At 33.9% G+C, this 20,113-nt stretch overlaps 3 protein-coding genes across 5 annotated transcripts in view; 1 reads left to right on the top strand and 2 right to left on the bottom strand.

Moving 5' to 3' along the window:
* Nucleotides 1-12,378, top strand: part of LOC138322731 (transmembrane protein 184B-like) — a 33,994-nt gene extending 21,616 nt beyond the window's left edge. For all 3 annotated transcript variants that reach the window (XM_069266801.1, XM_069266802.1, XM_069266800.1), the window contains exons 3-8: nucleotides 2,351-2,516; nucleotides 3,608-3,698; nucleotides 4,381-4,456; nucleotides 5,822-5,913; nucleotides 6,410-6,579; nucleotides 7,121-12,378. In XM_069266801.1, the coding sequence (XP_069122902.1) occupies nucleotides 2,351-2,516; nucleotides 3,608-3,698; nucleotides 4,381-4,456; nucleotides 5,822-5,913; nucleotides 6,410-6,579; nucleotides 7,121-7,695 (1,170 nt within the window). In that variant the 3' untranslated portion in view covers nucleotides 7,696-12,378. The remainder of the gene's footprint in view (nucleotides 1-2,350; nucleotides 2,517-3,607; nucleotides 3,699-4,380; nucleotides 4,457-5,821; nucleotides 5,914-6,409; nucleotides 6,580-7,120) is intronic.
* The window catches only part of LOC138322733 (carbohydrate sulfotransferase 11-like), a 263,446-nt gene that overhangs the window by 91,515 nt on the left and 151,818 nt on the right, over nucleotides 1-20,113 (bottom strand). The gene's annotated exons all lie outside the window — the stretch shown is intronic.
* LOC138324234 (UNC93-like protein MFSD11) overlaps nucleotides 15,087-20,113 on the bottom strand; it is a 32,150-nt gene continuing 27,123 nt past the window's right edge. Inside the window, exons 9-10 of the mRNA XM_069269311.1 lie at nucleotides 19,876-20,046; nucleotides 15,087-19,283 (exon numbers count right to left, since the gene is read on the bottom strand). Of these exons, the coding sequence (XP_069125412.1) occupies nucleotides 19,885-20,046 (162 nt within the window). The 3' untranslated portion in view covers nucleotides 15,087-19,283; nucleotides 19,876-19,884. The remainder of the gene's footprint in view (nucleotides 19,284-19,875; nucleotides 20,047-20,113) is intronic.

Genomic DNA, 20,113 nt, shown 5'->3' with positions numbered 1-20,113 from the left:
TAGTACTGTACTTACCCAATAACAGGACATAGCTTCCTATACAGTACTGTAGTACATGTAGTACTGTACTTACCCAATAACAGGACATAGTTATACAGTACTGTAGTACATGTAGTACTGTACTTACCCAATAACAGGACATAGCTTCCTATACAGTACTGTAGTACATGTAGTACCGTACTTACCCAATAACAGGACATAGCTTCCTATACAGTACTGTAGTACATGTAGTACTGTACTTACCCAATAACAGGACATAGCTTCCTATACAGTACTGTAGTACATGTAGTACCATACTTACCCAATAACAGGACATAGCTTCCTATACAGTACTGTAGTACATGTAGTACCGTACTTACCCAATAACAGGACATAGCTTCCTATACAGTACTGTAGTACATGTAGTACCGTACTTACCCAATAACAGGACATAGTTTCCTATACCGTTCTGTAGTACATGTTCTACTGTACTTGCCCAATGATTACCCAATGTGAATTAGGAATTAGTGATCATACAGTAAAACTTCTATTAGCGACCACCTCTGTATACAGTATGACCATAATTCTATGATCCGAAATGACCAATTTCAACACAATTCAGCTTGTGTATAAAGACTGCCTGGCTATAAAGACCAATTTCTCTCTGTCCTTTTGGTGGTCTTTGTAGACAGGCTTGACTGTATACATGTACAAATTTACTTAGACAGGTCTGACTGTATACATGTACAAATTTACTTAGACAGGTTTGACTGAATACATGTACAAATTTACTTAGACAGGCCTGACTGAATACATGTACAAATTTACTTAGACAGGTTTGACTGAATACATGTACAAATTTACTTAGACAGGCCTGACTGTATACATGTACAAATTTACTTAGACAGGCCTGACTGTATACATGTACAAATTTACTTAGACAGGCCTGACTGTATACATGTACAAATTTATTTAGACAGGTTTGACTGCATACATGTACAAATTTACTTAGACAGGCCTGACTGTATACATGTACAAATTTACTTAGACAGGTTTGACTGTATACATGTACAAATTTACTTAGACAGGCCTGACTGTATACATGTACAAATTTACTTAAACAGATCTGACTGTATACATGTACAAATTTACTTAGACAGGTTTGACTGCATACATGTACAAATTTACGTAGACAGGTTTGACTGTATACATGTACAAATTTACTTAGACAGGCCTGACTGTATACATGTACAAATTTACTGAGACAGATCTGACTGTATACATGTACAAATTTACTAAGACAGGTTTGACTGTATACATGTACAAATTTACTTAGACAGGTTTGACTGCATACATGTACAAATTTACTTAGACAGGCCTGACTGTTTACATGTTCAAATTTACTTAGACAGGCCTGACTGTTTACATGTACAAATTTACTTAGACAGGTCTGACTGTATACATGTACAAATTTACTTAGACAGACCTGACTGTATACATGTACAAATTTACTTAGACAGGCCTGACTGTATACATGTACAAATTTACTTAGACAGGTTTGACTGTATACATGTACAAATTTACTTAGACAGGTACTGTATACATGTACAAATTTACTTAGACAGGCCTGACTGTAAACATGTACAAATTTACTTAGACAGGTTTGACTGTATACATGTACAAATTTACTTAGACAGGCCTGACTGTATACATGTACAAATTTACTTAGACAGACCTGACTGTATACATGTACAAATTTACTTAGACAGGTTTGACTGTATACATGTACAAATTTACTTAGACAGGCCTGACTGTATACATGTACAAATTTACTTAGACAGACCTGACTGTATACATGTACAAATTTACTTAGACAGGTTTGACTGTATACATGTACAAATTTACTTAGACAGGCCTGACTGTATACATGTACAAATTTACTTAGACAGGTTTGACTGTATACATGTACAAATTTACTTGCAAATACATGTATTATTATCTGGGTTGTAAATTTGGATATCATATGTGGAACAGTTTATCAGGTACTGAGTGTTAGTTGGTGGTTTTTTCTCTAGTTACTCAGGCTTACCATGACTCCTTATCTAGCACATTTTTAACTGACGCATACTCTTAATAGGACAATAAGTCAAAATAAACTCCAATCCAAACCTTGATCAATCTACTGACGTTTTCTGATCACTTGAAGATCATCCTTATCCTGTTGTCGTTATTTAGGCCTGGTAATTAAATAGAATTGAATAAAATTTGTTCTATTTTCAATGGCCCTGTGATTTCTTCTTGACAGACATCACTGAATGTAATGTGTTTTAATCTCATATCACTTAATTTTAAACACTTTGCTATATTTCAGATCTATCTACACCTGCGGTACTACACCTGCCCTAACGAGCAGCGATGGATTGTGAGGATCTTATTCATCGTCCCTATCTACTCATTTGATTCCTTTCTCAGTCTCATGTTTTTCAACAATGACAATTACTATGTGTACTTTGACAGCATCCGAGATTGTTATGAAGGTATGTAGCATGAACAAGCCGTAATGTACCATCAAATGAGATTGAAAGCCCACCCTTGAGTATACGGTGTGTTTTTAGATAATCAATATGTATTGATTTTGGTCCTGTTTGATTCTCCTCCTCTTCAATGACTTACATGCTATCGTCTCTCATACATATAAATGGTTCATTATATCCAGCCAAGCAAGTGAAGGAATTACTTAGGTTAATAGTTATATATGGTATACATGATCACACCCATTCCTTTATACCCTGGAAAACATAAGAAACATTTTGAAACAGAAACTTTATGTTGACCCTAAATGTAGACATGAATTATCAGCCTAACCTCGGGGAGTCCCCCATCCCCTTCTCTCTCTCTCTTTTCCACCCTTTCTCGCTCTCTGTCTTTCTCTCTCTCTCATCTGTACCCTGGACCTGGGTGCAAGACCAAACTCATGTGAAGTAGTTGCCTGCTAGGGTATGGCCTATTATGGCTCGTCTTTATGATGGTATTTGTTATGGATGTTCAAAAGATGTACATAAAAGCAAGCTGAAACATGGTTCACTATTTACCTGGTATATGGTGAATTGAACTGCCAATATTTAAGTTGAGCACATTATTTTTATTTTCCCAAAGTTTTCTTTAGATTACCTTTATTTCTCAATTACCGTTACCATGTCAAAACTAACTACAAAAAGGTGTTTCACAAAAGAAACTTTGGATGATGAAGAATAAAAATTATAAAATATTGATGGACTTGACACAATGATTCTATCCGGTATAATGGATGCATTTTGTGACATTTGAAATTTTAATTATCATGGCTTTAGCTTGATGTTTACACACAGTATAATTAAGTACTGTACAGGAAGCAAGATGATACAGCTACAAAAATCAATTGTTTATTTTTTTCCATTATCTTTTCATGTTTGTTTTTAATTTGAATGTAATTGAAAATTAAAGCTTTGGAAAATGAAATGTTTTTTAATCATTTCCTCTATGTGAGATTTAAATTTGACAGGCTTTTGAGAATGTTGCCTGTTGTAAGGGATCAGTAGAAGTGATTGGTGTTTTATTTTGCTGATAAACAATTTCTTGTGATTTGCAGCGTTTGTGATCTACAGTTTCCTGAGTCTGTGCTATGAGTACCTTGGAGGCGAGAGCTCTATTATGTCTGAAATCAGAGGAAAGCCTATCAAGTAAGTGTGAGCCAGTTACATGGAATAACAGGCACAAAATCAATACATGTTGCACAATATTCACAATATTTGGATCTGAAAAATTATAATATGTTTTAAAATGGAAAAAAAGTGAAAAGTTACTTTATATTAATAAAACAGTTGACCAACATATAGTACATAAAGTAAATATACTACAATTTCCCTTTTCTTAATTAATGTGTTCATCATTTCAACAAAAAAAATAATGATAACATTTTTATACCCCATGCCACTTTAAAGAGATGCTCCACCGCTGACAAATGGTATTTTTATATATCGAAAACAGGAGCAGACAAATAAGTATTTTTTGGAGTTGCAAATAATTTTGCTTTCTTTACACCATTACCACCATGAAAAAGTTTGAGCATCTAATTTTGTTTCACGATAAATAACTACTTGCATCCCGAAAAAAATTTGTGGCACTCTGTCCTATATGGAATGAAGTACTGATTAAATATGCACCAAAAGCAAAATAAATTATTTTATATTATTTTTTGTGTTAATTAGACACATATATACCCAATTAAACACCAATTGTTGTTCAAATGATTAATATCGTTTATGCTCTGTCGGCGGTGGATCATCTTTAAATGATTCTATCAAATTCTGTTTTTTATAAATCAGATGTATGTCTCAACATGTCTATTTTCCACCCCAACAGGTCCAGCTGGATTTGGTGTACCTGTTGCCTTTCTGGGAGGCAGTATACAATTGGTTTCCTTAGGTTCTGTAAACAGGTTGGTGATTCTTTATGTATCTGATTATAACGTTTTACATTAGATTGAAATAATGAAGCTGCCACATCTGATTATAACGTTTTACATTAGATTGAAATAATGAAGCTGCCACATCTGATTATAACGTTTTACATCAGATTGAAATAATGAAGCTGCCACATCTTATTATAATGTTTTACATCAGATTGAAATAATGAAGCTGCCACATGTTCTATTTACAATATATGCAGTCAAACCTGGTTGACTCAAGGCTGGCAGGACCTTAATTAAGTTTGCGGAATATTAAAAAAAAATTAGACAATAGCTAAAGTTGATTAATCTTTTATAAAATCATATGGATCATGTAATATGTATGTATGTTTTCCTGTTTTACCAATAAACCATACAGGTCCTTCCAGTATTTAGGTCATCTGGATTGACCTATATAGTCATCATGCTTCGTCTGCCGTTGTGCACCGTCCTCCATCTTTTCATTCAAACGACTTCTTCACGATCACCAAAATGCAGAGTACACACATTAAACATGTAGCATGCTGGGATGAAGGGCTAACAAGTTTATTCAAATGAATGACCTTGATTCAAGGTTACACCATCAAAATGCTAAAATCTTCTTCTTTTGAATAACTAAGAGGCCTATAGACCTAATATTGAGCTTGTGGCTTTATTTTATTCAAGGTCACAGCTGTCAAATATAGCAGAAACTTAGATTTGTTTTGTTTTATTAGTTTTACGTCCTATTAACAGCCAGGGTCATTTAAGGATGTGCCAGGTTAGATGGTGGAGGAAAGCCAGTGTACCTGGAGAAAAACCACCGACCAGCTGTCAGTACCTGGCAACTGCCCCACATGGGATTCAAACTCGCGACCCAGAGGTGGAGGGCTTGTGATTATATGTCGGGACACCTTAACCACTCGGCCACCGTGGCCCCCAGAAACTTAGAACTACTGGAGAGATTCTAGTATAAAATGCTTAAATTGTTAGTTGAAGATAAGTTTCACACAGCGGTAATTGGTGGATAATCGTTAAAAAAATAACTAACCTGTTAGGATGATTTTGTTGATTCAGGCTACTTTACAGTTCTGTATCGTAAATAACTAACCTGTAAGAATGATATTGTTGTTTCAGGCTACTTTACAGTTCTGCATCCTAAATAACTAACCTGTAAGGATGATTTTGTTGTTTCAGGCTACTTTACAGTTCTGCATCCTAAATAACTAACCTGTAAGGATGATTTTGTTGTTTCAGGCTACTTTACAGTTCTGTATCGTAAATAACTAACCTGTAAGGATGATTTTGTTGTTTCAGGCTACTTTACAGTTCTGTATCGTAAATAACTAACCTGTAAGGATGATTTTGTTTTTTCAGGCTACTTTACAGTTCTGTATCGTGAAGCCTGTCATGGCGGTCATCACTTTGGTTCTACAGGCCTTCAGCTTATACAAAGATGGAAACTTCTCGTAAGTCTATATTTTCATCAGACTTTTATTGTTAGAATTATATAAATCTATATCATAAATACAGGATATTAAATGAATGTTCATTCTATATGAGATTTATGAAACAAGTCGGAAGTCGAAGCCAAGGTGAGCAAAAAAATTAAAACTTCCAGACAAGTTTCATGAAATCTCATGAATTGAACGGAAATTTAAGATACTTTTTATCACAGAACTACATCAAACTGTATTGCAAAAATGCAGCTGAGGCTGCCATTTTGTTCTGCTGTCCTTGAAATCCTGACATCACTTCAATATTCTTGACATTGCCTTATAATTGTTTCTGTCTTGACTTCAATTAGCAACCAATGAAAATGTCCACAGGTCATATAATTACACCAGCGACATATACAAAAATAGTACACGGGCAAAATCACTGGATATCAGGCGGAGTATGTGATATATATAAATCAGTTGAATGTACAATTGTAAACTGACCATAGCCTGTTGCATCTTTCAGACCGAGCTCGGGCTACCTGTACATCATGTTAATCTACAACCTGTCTATCAGTCTGGCCCTGTACGCCCTCTTCCTCTTCTACTTTGCCACCAGGGAGTTGCTGAGTCCATACGACCCTCTCTGGAAATTCTTTACCGTCAAGTCTGTTATCTTTCTATCATTCTGGCAAGGTGAGCATATAATTAAAATTTGATTAAGGATGAGACAAAGACAATGGTCATAACAAAGTTATATGCACCTCTTACATAATATTTTTATAAGAATATTCAGCAATATCAACATTTTTGATATTCAGTTATGGTTTTACACCATTGGACAATAAGGTTGAACAGTAAATTCTTGATTAATGGGATATTTAAGTAAAAATCATAATGTACATGTCTCTGGGTTCATTCATACATCAGATATCTATAAGAGTGTAAGTAGGAACAATTCCATTAAAGTAACCTTACTGGATACTTGCCTTACATATGTTGATAAGTGTTTATATAGCAACAATACAGTAAAACCTGGATATCTACTCTATGATACATGTTCACGGCAGCTCTGGTGTCATGAAACAGTTCAGACTGTTACATTTGATTAAGCCAATACAAAACAGCATTTGAGGATAATTCATAATTATTAGTTTTCAAAATTCAGACTGTTTGATGATCATGAATCCATTATTTTGTGTAAAAATCTTCACATGAGCATTGGTTTTGATTACAGGGGTAGTGCTAGCTATTCTTGAGAAGGGCGGTGCAATCAGTCCCATATACTCGGAGGATGGTATAATGAGGCAAGGCATGGGTACAGTATCTGCTGGCTATCAAAACTTCTTCATCTGTATCGAGATGGTGTTTGCTGCTTTAGCTCTAAGATTTGCATTCCCCCACTCCATTTACAGTTCCGGGCCAAGCTCTACAGCTGGTCGCACGGTCTCGCTACAAAGCATCTCCAGCAGTCTTAAGGAAACCATGAATCCTCGTGACATCATGCAGGACGCCATCCACAACTTCCATCCCCAGTACCAGCAATACACTCAGCAAGGAATGAAGATTCCTCAGGAGGAGGAGGCAGCTGATGGATGGCCATACGACCAGTACCAGAACCGACCTGTACAGAACGGTAATGGCCCTTCCTCTGTAGCTGCCAATACTCTGAACACTACCAGTAACAACACATCAGCTCGCAACCAGCCTCGACAACCGACCCAGCCAGCAAACAATGGCTCCACCATCACACCCCACAGAAGGTTCAATGAGAAGACAACTCTTCTAAGTTCTGATGATGAATTTCAGTGAGGTGATGGACGACTGTTGATGAGAATGACTGTTGGGTATAACCTTGTGTGTAAAGCTGGTGAAGTCAGTTAAAATGTCAGGTCTAAATTCACACCTTGTGGCTTCAGTCACTCTACCACCTAAATACAGGTTATTATAAAACTAGGTATGGTACGATAGCTTAATGGGTAATAACATAGAATAGTGGGTTATCTTTTCCATTTTTGGTCTAAGAGAAATGATCATCCATTTCCAGCTATAATAGATTTAGGCAGAGAAAAGAGCAGGTCAATATCAATGCTTTGTCCATGGAAAGATTCTGTACTTCATCAGGTATATATCCCTACATGTAACAGTCATTACATATCCTTACTCTAAATCATATATAAGAACTAAACTGTTGGTGTTTTCTTTCATACATTATGAGTTTGTCAATATCATGCTATGATTTGGAAAAATGACATGTACTAAACTCATTTTATGTCAAATAATTCTACACCCAAAACTTGCCAAGGTGTTTATACTTTGCTTGCCTAATCCTTTATGCCCCCAATAAGGAACCAAGAATTACGTTTCCAGAGAATCAGACCTAATAATCTGTTGAGATCAACCCTTTCTTACCTAATTCGGGGGATTGTTGAGTGTGAAAAAGATAAGTTTAACTTCTTATTTTTAGCTCATAAATGTGTAGCTATATCACGAATGATGACCTCATTTGCTGGATTTATAAAGCTTGATGAAAAACTCCTAGAAGATATATACTTGTATGGCATTGGTAACATGAATAGATGAGAGAAAATAAGAAGAATGAGACAGTATCATTTGTGCATATGGGTGTTTAAATACCCTTAAATTTGGTGTCACACATTCAATGATCCTTTCGTTGACAAGACAATTTCTTACTTCTGTGTTCAAATATTCATGTAGATATGGTGGTGAATTGGTGATGGACATGGTGTGAAAATGAGGTGTACGTCAAAACCTTTATTAAAGTTTTGGAATCGGTAAAACATGTTATACATAATCAAGATCCTTAGAAACGTTTTTCTTAAACTGTACTGTACATATAGGTGGAAGATGCTTGGCATACAGAGGCAGAAAAGTGACATTTCTGCTGGTATATAGGCATGTATAAATGTTTTGACTATATCAGTGAAATGGAGAAAGCACCTTACTATATAATGCTATTGAAATCTCAGTGCCCTTTCTGACTGACATGTTTTATTGTTGTATATCTGCTGCTGATAACGAATCAGTGCTAATTCATGACTAGGATATGCTGCAGAATCTCATTTTACTTGATCAATTACATGTTTTTAGCTTTAATATATTGACATTGGTGAGAAAGAATACTGCCATCTATCTTAAGTGCTTGTATCAGCCCAAGAACAGTCTGTACATTTACCAACTTTCTACTGACCCAAGCAAAACTATTTATTTCATATTTTATTAATCATTATATATAATTTGGAAATTTGAAGATTTCATATGATATGAAGTCAAAAGCTAGAAATCGAACTAAAAGTGCATGTTACTGGTATTCATTGTTTAGATAAAGTATATGATGTATGTATACAGTAATACAATCATAAAATGTATAACTAATATTGCTATTTGTGGTATCAAAATTAATTAAAATTTAAAAGATGTATAGCAAAAACAAATTTATTGCCCATTACAAAGTTTTGTGGGTATCTTTCATTGTAAGCGTTGTGATACCTGATTTTCTTGGTTTTAATTATAACTTGTAGCAATGATTCTGTTTGCTACTCCCTGACAACAATATTTTTAACTTAGTTTCAGATGTTTAAATGCTGGTTGTGATTGTGTCTGTGAGAAGGGATACCTTGAGCTTTAATGAGAATGTTGTTCTCCTAGCTTTAATATGTGTAATTGTGTTCTGATGTGTGTTCTGCCTGTAATAGGGCCATTATAAACCGAACAAATCTCGTGATCACTAACTTTTATTTTATATGTGTATCAAGTCTTTTAACTACACCGTTATTTGTCATAGGAATCATTTTTTTACAACAGTTTATTTTGGTTTTATACAAGCTTTTGTGAATCAAGGACCAATTATTTCAGAAAATTTACATGATTTCTTCTGCACATCAAATTAAGTTTGATGATTTTGTGATTTAGGGATGTGACCTTTTGTTACACTACTAGACCTTGTGTAATATCATCATTAAAACTTGTGTTGTGATTATATACCTATATAATGTGCTATTGGATATCATTCAATTGTGAAATATTTATCAAGATTTACTACGCAGTTTGTGTACATATAAACATGCACACTAAGTTAGACTTGTTGTGTAATTCTTGCATTTTTATCAAAAGAGATTAAAGTTACCGGGTAGATATCTTATCTAAATTTATGGTCAATTATTTCAAATTATTGATTGATGATATTAAAAAATAAATTAATTCAATACCTTTATATTAAGTAATTGTAACTACTGAAATAACTTTGATATTGCTCCCTTGAAGACAATAAGACATTGACATTTTAAAAATGATATAACAATAACATTGAAATGTCATCATACATATTTTAATAGTAAATAAAGATTTGGCTGGGATGTGTGTGTGTATGTGTATGGACATATTGGTGTATTTTGTGCCAGGTCATACATTGTATTACGTATGTGTGTGTGTATGAGATAGAGGACTTGTATCACATCATCATGTACAATCACATGTTGTAAATAACCATCACTTGTTGTACATATCATTTATTTAAAACATGAGTTATATCAGGTTCTACTGTAGGTTATGTTGAATCAGTTTGCCGCTTTGCTTATCTTCTGTTCATTTACAGGATTAATCAATGATATCTAAATGCCAAAACATACAGTTCAGTTAGATAATACAGTATATTTTCACTTGTACTAACTCTACATATGAGTTTGTTTGTTGGCAGGGTAGGGTCATTGTCAGGTTATAAGTGTAGTAGCTGATGGCTACCTCACAGAACCACATATAGGAGGCTTGTCTTAAACTAGCTCTACTAGGACAAAGTGTTTAACATAAAGACAAAATCATGACTGAACAGAAAAGCATTTTGTATTAGTGGTATATCACATATATTTATCAAAAGATTTGGCTCAAAAGCAAAAAATAGAGATTTAGACAAAAATGGATCCAAATATCTTGATTAGTGTATTTAGAACTATTTCTAATATTAAAGTGTTTTTAAATTAGCTTTCTATTAAAACAAAAAATGTTGATATTCTACTTAATTTGTTTTTAGTCACATATCACATCAAGTTAATCTGAATTTTCCAGTACTATTTGTTATAAGACAAAATTGTCCCATATCATTTATCAAGCTAACAAAGAAGTGAAGTATTGTCACTTTTGTATCAATCAGTGTGGGGAAATGCCAGGTGGAGCTTAGGATGTTAGCCAGTTCTATGTAGGGCTTACAAAGATGATTTGCTAAATAGAATGTTTAATTGTAGTAATAGAAATATTTTTGATATTGTTATATTGTCTGTTGTGAATCTGTGATGATGTAATGATACTAGATTATGGATATATTGTCTATAGTGATTGTAGGATTCACTGTTAATGAGCTGAGTTGTTTTGTTTATATTGTTGTACTAATAAAAGTCTAATTTCTCATAGATTAAATAATCCATAATTTGGTAATTCATGTTATTAAGATATTCACACAAATACACAGATTTAATTATGAATTCACACCTTGTAACTTGTTTGTATACGGTTATATTAGTTTCTGATAGACTAAATTTCATTGTCATTTTTGGGGCCACATTTAATCAAATTCAGGTTTGAATATTAAAAACAAAAATTGTAAATGATGTTTTGAAAATATGTGATTTCACATTCCAGTAGGAAGGCCAGGTATTTTTAGACACAATGATTATTTAGTGTAATCTGGATAAGGGGCATTAACTCTGGAATACTATTTCATGTTTTATGTTGGTGTAAAACTGTTGTAATAGTCATGTACTTGTACAGTTGGTTAAAATCACCTCTGCCTTTTTCTCCCATCAGCATTGTGAGAGCTGTATTGTAGTTACCTAGGTTGTCATTTATGAACATATTTACGGTAACCAATGAAAATTAACTAGTTATATATCTAGGGTCTAACCACTGCTGTTACTAATTCTAGTCACTTTTCTCCCAGTCATCTGGTGTCAGCATCTGTTATAGTTCATATTATAAATATGTTTTAATTACATGTATAGATATTACACCTCCATAGCAGATTTGTTCATCAGAATTACTTTGCTGCTTTTTAGGAATGATTTAAATGACATAAATGTAATTTATTATTTTAATTCATCAAAGATTTGGGATTTTTCAGCTTAGTGATTATAATTGTTGGCATATAGATTATATATCGCCCACTCTGCCTTGTTATAATTTACTATGGTATCTGTCTAGTAGGAAGCCATTGATTTTGTTGATTATAGCTGCTCCCTTTAAAACCTGTTAGTGATGTTATATATTAAAGTCATGGTTTAACAAAAACATAATTTATACAATGTTTACGGTCACAAAATGATAATACAAGCATTGTTGCACAGTTATAATGTTTGTGAGAACAATGGCATTGTCTCTAATGTACAGACACCTTATTGTGTGATTGTCATTATCTTTGTGCCAATGTTGTATTGAAATGCACTAGTGTATGTAATCATTCAATATTAAAATGACTATTGTACAGTTGGAGACTTGTCCATTGTTTTTATTTTGTGTATTTCATTTCACTTGTATTGAGGTACAAAAGCCTATGCTGTACATCAACAGCGCCTACTTAGTCTAAAACTTGGAAGCTTGATCATGCAAAGAAACGTGTATAACAGGAGAGGAGGAATTGTAATTGAAGATCAAGATTCAAACTCAGGATCCCTGATGCCAGATGGTTTACCTAATACCTATTGAGCTGTCTGGATCCTGCTACATTACTTTCTGTCTCGGTCTTTTTCTCTCCAAGACACACAAGACCCTATAATGTTACTGTGGATATATAGTTTGGTGCCAATTCTGTAACAGGAGAGGAGAAAACGTAGCCAATTCTGTAACAGGAGAGGAAAAACGTAGCCAATTCTGTAACAGGAGAGGAGAAAACGTAGCCAATTCTGTAACAGGAGAGGAGAAAATGTAGCTAATTCTGTAACAGGAGAGGAGAAAATGTAGCTAATTCTGTAACAGGAGAGGAGAAAATGTAGCTAATTCTGTAACAGGAGAGGAGAAAACGTAGCTAATTCTGTAACAGGAGAGGAGAAAATGTAGCTAATTCTGTAACAGGAGAGGAGAAAAGAGTAGCCAATTCTGTAACAAGAGGAGAAAAGTAACTAATTCTGTAACCAGAGGAGAAAATGTAACTAAATCTGTAACAGGAGAGGAGAAAATGTAGCTAATTCTGTAACAGGAGAGGAGAAAATGTAGCTAATTCTGTAACAGGAGAGGAGAAAATGTAGCTAATTCTGTAACAGGAGAGGAGAAAACGTAGCCAATTCTGTAACAGGAGAGGAGAAAACGTAGCCAATTCTGTAACAGGAGAGGAGAAAATGTAGCTAATTCTGTAACAGGAGAGGAGAAAATGTAGCTAATTCTGTAACAGGAGAGGAGAAAATGTAGCTAATTCTGTAACAGGAGAGGAGAAAACGTAGCCAATTCTGTAACAGGAGAGGAGAAAATGAGCTAATTCTGTAACAAGAGAGGAGAAAATGTAGCTAATTCTGTAACGGGAGAGGAGAAAATGTAGCTAATTCTGTAACAGGAGAGGAGAAAACGTAGCCAATTCTGTAACAGGAGAGGAGAAAATGAGCTAATTCTGTAACAAGAGAGGAGAAAATGTAGCTAATTCTGTAACGGGAGAGGAGAAAATGTAGCTAATTCTGTAACAGGAGAGGAGAAAACATAGCTAATTCGGTAACGAGAGAGGAGAAAATGTAGCTAATTCTGAAACAGGAGAGGAGTAAATGTAACTAATTCTGTAACAGGAGAGGAGAAAATGTAGCTAATTCTGTAACAGGAGAGGAGAAAATGTAGCTAATTCTGAAACAGGAGAGGAGAAAATATAGCTAATTCTGTAACAAGAGAGGAGAAAATGTAGCTAATTCTGTAACAGGAGAGGAGAAAACGTAGCTAATTCTGTAACAGGAGAGGAGAAAATGTAGCTAATTCTGTAACAGGAGAGGAGAAAACGTAGCTAATTCTGTAACAGGAGAGGAGAAAATGTAGCTAATTCTGTAACAGGAGAGGAGAAAACGTAGCTAATTCTGTAACAGGAGAGGAGAAAATGTAGCTAATTCTGTAACAGGAGAGGAGAAAATGTAGCTAATTCTGTAACAGGAGAGGAGAAAATGTAGCTTATTCTGTAACAGGAGAGAAGAAAACGTAGCTAATTATGTAACAGGAGAGGAGAAAATGTAGCTAATTCTGTAACAGGAGAGGAGAAAACGTAGCTAATTCTGTAACAGGAGAGGAGAAAATGTAGCTAATTCTGTAACAGGAGAGAAGAAAACGTAGCTAATTATGTAACAGGAGAGGAGAAAATGTAGCTAATTCTGTAACAGGAGAGGAGAAAACGTAGCTAATTCTGTAACAGGAGAGGAGAAAATGTAGCTAATTCTGTAACAGGAGAGGAGAAAACGTAGCCAATTCTGTAACAGGAGAGGAGAAAATGTAGCTAATTCTGTAACAGGAGAGGAGAAAATGTAGCTAATTCTGTAACAGGAGAGGAGAAAATGTAGCTAATTCTGTAACAGGAGAGGAGAAAATGTAGCTAATTCTGTAACAGGAGAGGAGAAAACGTAGCCAATTCTGTAACAGGAGAGGAGAAAATGTAGTTATCTGACTGTAGTGTAAACAAGGGACCTCTAAAAACTAGTGTGATGCACTACCGATTGCGCTACTTTGTACCAACGATGGACAAAACCACCCAGGTACAACACACAACTGCATTTTGCCTTGTATATGCCACAACATTTGCTTCAACATTAAATGGTTTTCGAGCATAAGGCTAAATCAGTTCCACTTCATATATGAATTCACCTTAAAAGTTAATGAATACATCATAGATAGTGTAAAACTTGAGTTTGGTAAATCTAGATTTAACAGAAACCAATTCATTATGGTTTTTAAATGTGATTACCCCAACTTCTAAGAAGAGAAGTGTTTCATAAATAGAACACCTTCCAGAACTAGAAAGTTATGTATATTTTAGAAGTAGAGTAAATCAATCAAGTTAAGCTCAGGGCCTCAGACATGTATGAATATAAACTATGTGTATATGACAAATAATTTTTGGATGTTGTCAGAGATCTGTTATTAGTTTTCTAAAAATTTCGCCCCAAATTTAATTGTCCAATACTGGTATTTTCTGTTATTCTAACTAATACTATAACAAATAACTAGAAGCTGATAACTTCTGTTAAACCAGTTTTATTATGACCCTTACAGTAATATCTCCGTGAAATGTACTCAAAATATTGACATTCCATGGAGTATACTAGAACAATATTGCACAAATACAATCATCTATTTTCACTTACCCAGTAATCATTAGTGTCCAATACAAAGTGTATCTGTACAAGTTTTCACTATGTACTGAGCTATCACTACAGTGAAATGTATTGAATAATGGAATGAATGAATGGAAATTAAACATAGAAATGATATATTGTATTGGGATTTTTTTTCACGATGAAAAATCAAAATTAGCCATAAAATCTTATTTGTCAGAAAACATTGCAAAGGTGAATATCGGGTGATTCGTGAGATATAGAAACAGATATAAGTCCTATGGTCCCAATGTCTAGGTTATTATCAAACACACTCGTTATGAGTTCATGACCAAAGACAAGATAGCAATTATGAAAAGGGAAAGATATGGAACAGAATAAAATGTTTATATGGTAGTGCTATGCTTGTTTTTAAAGAAAGTAATTATGTTCATACACTGTCAGAGGAAATACTCGTAGTTATAGCTGACAGGAGTAAATAACTCTGTATGCTTAAATCTTAATTCATTCACACCCAGAGTGGATGGGTGAAATTAAAAGATTTTTTTCACTACAAACTGTATTTATAGCTTGCCGGGGTTTAAGTCTAATTTTACACCAAACAAATTGAGTTCTGAAGTTCTGGACCTATACTGTCATTACTTCAGAATACTTTTCATACTTTTATGTATAAGTTGCTGCCTTAAGAAACTTTAATGGAGGTTGAAATGGTTCTGAGAACCTACAATGATGTCATGTTTCCATATGATATTACATGTGGAGAACTTTGATAAAACAATGAAAACAAAGCCTTGTTAATGAACGATCAATACAAAGTAGGCTAAACAATATAAAGCATGTATCATTTGTGAACATTCACCTACATTATACTGCATCATGACATGACATTCAAAGTTAACTTAATCAAATAATACTTTTAAAGAGTAATATAATATAACAAAACAACTGATTTTAGTCCAATAAAATCACATGATTACATCAACTACCTGTAATTGAAAAAAAACATCATTTGTTCAAGAAATAATTGTCTAATTATTCTAATCTTCACAAATAAATTCAAACTAGTTAAAGTTAACATGAGAAAATAAATTACAGTCATGGATACCTTATGTTAAAGTTGTTGTGCCAGTGACGATTGCACATTTCTTCGTTAAATTTTGTATTTTTATTTCAAAAACAATTGTTTATTCAAAGACATTGAATAAAACATATCTAACTTAATTTCAAATACATGAATATAAGATGGTTAGCTTTGGTACAAACCCTTACCAGTATACAAGTGATCACTGGGGTTAGGGGTTGGTATTATAAGACTCTTTCATAAGTGGATGTGAAGGATAGGGATATTCTACCCGAGGGTCACAAAATGTAGTAAAACCCGAGGCTTGCCGAGAGTTTTGCAACATTTTGTGATCCCGAGGATAGAATATCCCTATCCTTCATATCCACTTATGAACAAGTATTTTTCTTTCATATCTCGATGTTTTATTGCAATTTTACAACTATAATATCCCGCCATTTTGAAATAAATTCGAAGAAATCCACGACTGAAGTCAATTTTCCATACAAATAAAATAACGTGATACTTTCAACACAAATTCCGTTGTTTGCATATTTTATAGTAAAATCAGTCATATTTGTGAAAAAAATTTTAAAATTTTGCCGAAGAAATAGAGATTTTGTAGACGCTGTGACGTAACGAGGTTTTATTGCATGGGTAGCCATGCAATACAGCCTCAGGCGACATGAGTGTATTGCCCTGGACCAGCCAGTATTACACATGTAGGTATGAAAGAAAAGTGTAAACAGGTGTGTGGTTTTGGAGACAGTCATCTACACGTAACATTGCGTATCAATGATTTTACCTTTATCATATATATGTACATTTGTTGATAGTCAGACGGTTAAGCTTATGATCAATGGTGCAATATCTGTTAACTTTGCTCTGACACAAATGTTTGATGCTTTAAGTTTGAATCTTTTAATTTTTCTAAGTATATTAAAGCCATTCCCGGTGTTTATAGTTTATAGTTTTCACCAAACTTTTGTCGTCAGTTAGCTGTGATTTGAATACAATATCATATTTCTCATGACAGGATTACTGTTTCATCCAAAGTTGATTATAAACTATTCAATAAAATCTTTAATGTAGAACAATGTACTGAGGATTTGATTTGTAAGTTTGATATGAAAACACATGATTGACAAGCTATGATGAGAGCCTGTCCGAGTAACTCTCACAGTACCACATATATTAGGTAATTCTACCATCTGGGACAACCAGAGTGTCTGACATAGACTGTAATGACTATGAAACACATTAATTACATTATACATACTATTTTTGGTTTAATAGTAAAATGCTTTTTAGGCATATGACTCTTAGTGAAATATTAAACAATTCTTACCGGCTAGTCAAAAGAAAGGTCTAGTAAAATTTCTATTTCTGTGCAGACAAAAATAATCTCTCATACAAGAAAAGGAAACAGAGTTGCTAATACAAATGTAAATAGTTCTGTTCCCAAAATGAACAGATTGTGAACCCAAGGAAATCATTCAGCCATGTAATTTATAAATATAATATGACACATTTATTATATACAAAATATCACAATTCACATATTATATATAAAACTTCAGTTATTTGTTCATTTTCACCAAGCACTAAAAAATACTTAATAAAAAAGCAAATCTTTAAAGTGAATATCAACTTGACCCTCTTAGCTACCGGTATATAACAATGGCAAGAAAAAAATCAGTATTGGTTGTAATTTTTACCAAGTCATCAGAAACATATGACTAATAAGAAAGTATAAACCAAATGTTTTATACATACAAAAATGATCAAACCTAGAACTTTTCCCACTATCACAACAGAACCCCACTAATCTGTCACATTACGATGTGTATCAACGTCTAGAGAGTATGGCCATATTTATAATACATAAACATTTGGCTTCAATGTAACACTGACCATCTCCAACATCCAAACATAATTGATAATCTTCAATATACAAAGTCATGGTACACTTTGCCTGTACTTACCTATAATACATTATAATATAAGATGCTGTGAAGATAAAATATACATAATTCATAAAATCTAAAATAGCTCCTAATCAATACAATATGTGTGGTATTAAAATGAATGTCGGCATAATTAGTAATATTCATAACAATTGAATATTCATTCATCAAAAGATATTTCATTATTGCATAGTAAAAGGTTTCATTGAAACAATATATATTCTATACTGTAATCATGGCATACAAACATTATAAAATCTGCCCTCTTTTCCCTCCAAATTGATATTCTACATTATCTAATTAACACAAACATCATCATTCTTTATTCTAAAACTAAAGAGTGATAAAAACATCAGTAAGGGTTGAAAAGGGAGATCACCAGTGTAAGGTTTTGGGGTGTTGTGGAGGGATAGGCTTTTGAGTTCTAGGGGGCACATGAACAGTCAACTCCTGGACATTTCACACAACCAAACATTGGTCATTAAACTATCAAACTTTGTTAATTGATAGGAATAAAAACAGAAATTGCAGGTCATGTAACATCTCAATAATTTGTCTAATGTTGACCAACTTCAAGCACTTACTAAAAATAGCTAAACCATAGTAGACTAGATCTTACATTCTACTCTGATGTTCCAATGTGAATGTCTATTTGTCTGTTAATTTAGACTTTGTTTAATTAGCCGTCTCCTGCCAGTCATTGTTATACTTATCACACAGAATATAAATACTTAACTCTCCAGATAAGTCATTCTGAACCACCTAACAGTAGAGTTTCAATCTAATCTGAACCACCTAACAGTAAAGAGAGTTTCAATCTAACAAAGCAACTACAGAAAAGTTCAGCTTCATTGTTTAACAGTTATACATAATCATTTGTCACAACATTCATTTCAAGTAGTATTCTCCAATAATGTCCAATAATACCAGAGTATTACAAATATCACAAGTTTGAATCACAGACATCGTATCATCACTTATCCATGCCTAGCTCGCCATACTGTCTTCAGGACCATGTGTTGTAACAATATCTTCGTCGTCAGCAGCACAGGAGGGATCCTGACTGTTGACATTCTAAAACAAATCACAAGGGAATCTTTGTAATACTGCACAGTATTTCAAAATATTTTCTCTGGAAATACTAGCTACATGCAGTAAATTTAATAGGTAAGTCGATTGTTACCTAGGTAATGGATTATGTAATGATATTATTGTTACATAAGCACTGAATGTATAAATGTTCATTGGTTGTATACCAACACCTGAAGTAAATGTTAAGACACACTTAAAGAGAGTAATTAAGTAAAGTTTACTTACATATACAAATACAATAAATATACTATGTATAGTTTAGTGAGGACCAACAACATACTCTAAATTAAACAGGCCTATTCATGTTATCTGAGGTCCAGTGAAGGAGCTTCCACTTTCATTCATGTACGAAGGGAAGAAAAATAAATGGATTCAGAAAATGTAACCTAGTGATAAATCAGTATTTAAATTGTCAAATGTTGCATATATTTACTGGTATTGAAAAACTGTAGATTCATAATTAGCGAGGTGTTAATTTAGTGCTACTGCTAAAATAAGTAATGTTAACAGTAATATGCAATATCCCTACTGTCTCCTACAGCCACTGTTTATCCATGAGGCATTAACGACCTACCTGTCGTTGTCATCCGATGGACTGATAGCCTTCCCTGAAGGCCTTGGTGGCACTCCATTCAATAAGACAGAAGCACCAGGTGCCCAGCACAGCGAGGATGGCCAGGATGAGAAGCTGCCATTGTAACAACAGATGGGTACTGTAGTAGAATGATACCGCTGCTGTCACCGACTGAAACGAGAATCATCTTCAATCGTCAACAGTCTGCGATATATACATCATCATCTTCATCATCATC

Source organism: Argopecten irradians, chromosome 5, assembly GCF_041381155.1.
Source record: "Argopecten irradians isolate NY chromosome 5, Ai_NY, whole genome shotgun sequence".
Taxonomy (NCBI): domain Eukaryota; kingdom Metazoa; phylum Mollusca; class Bivalvia; order Pectinida; family Pectinidae; genus Argopecten; species Argopecten irradians.
Note: the sequence above shows the minus strand (reverse complement) of the source record. Positions and strands in the feature narration are given on the sequence as shown.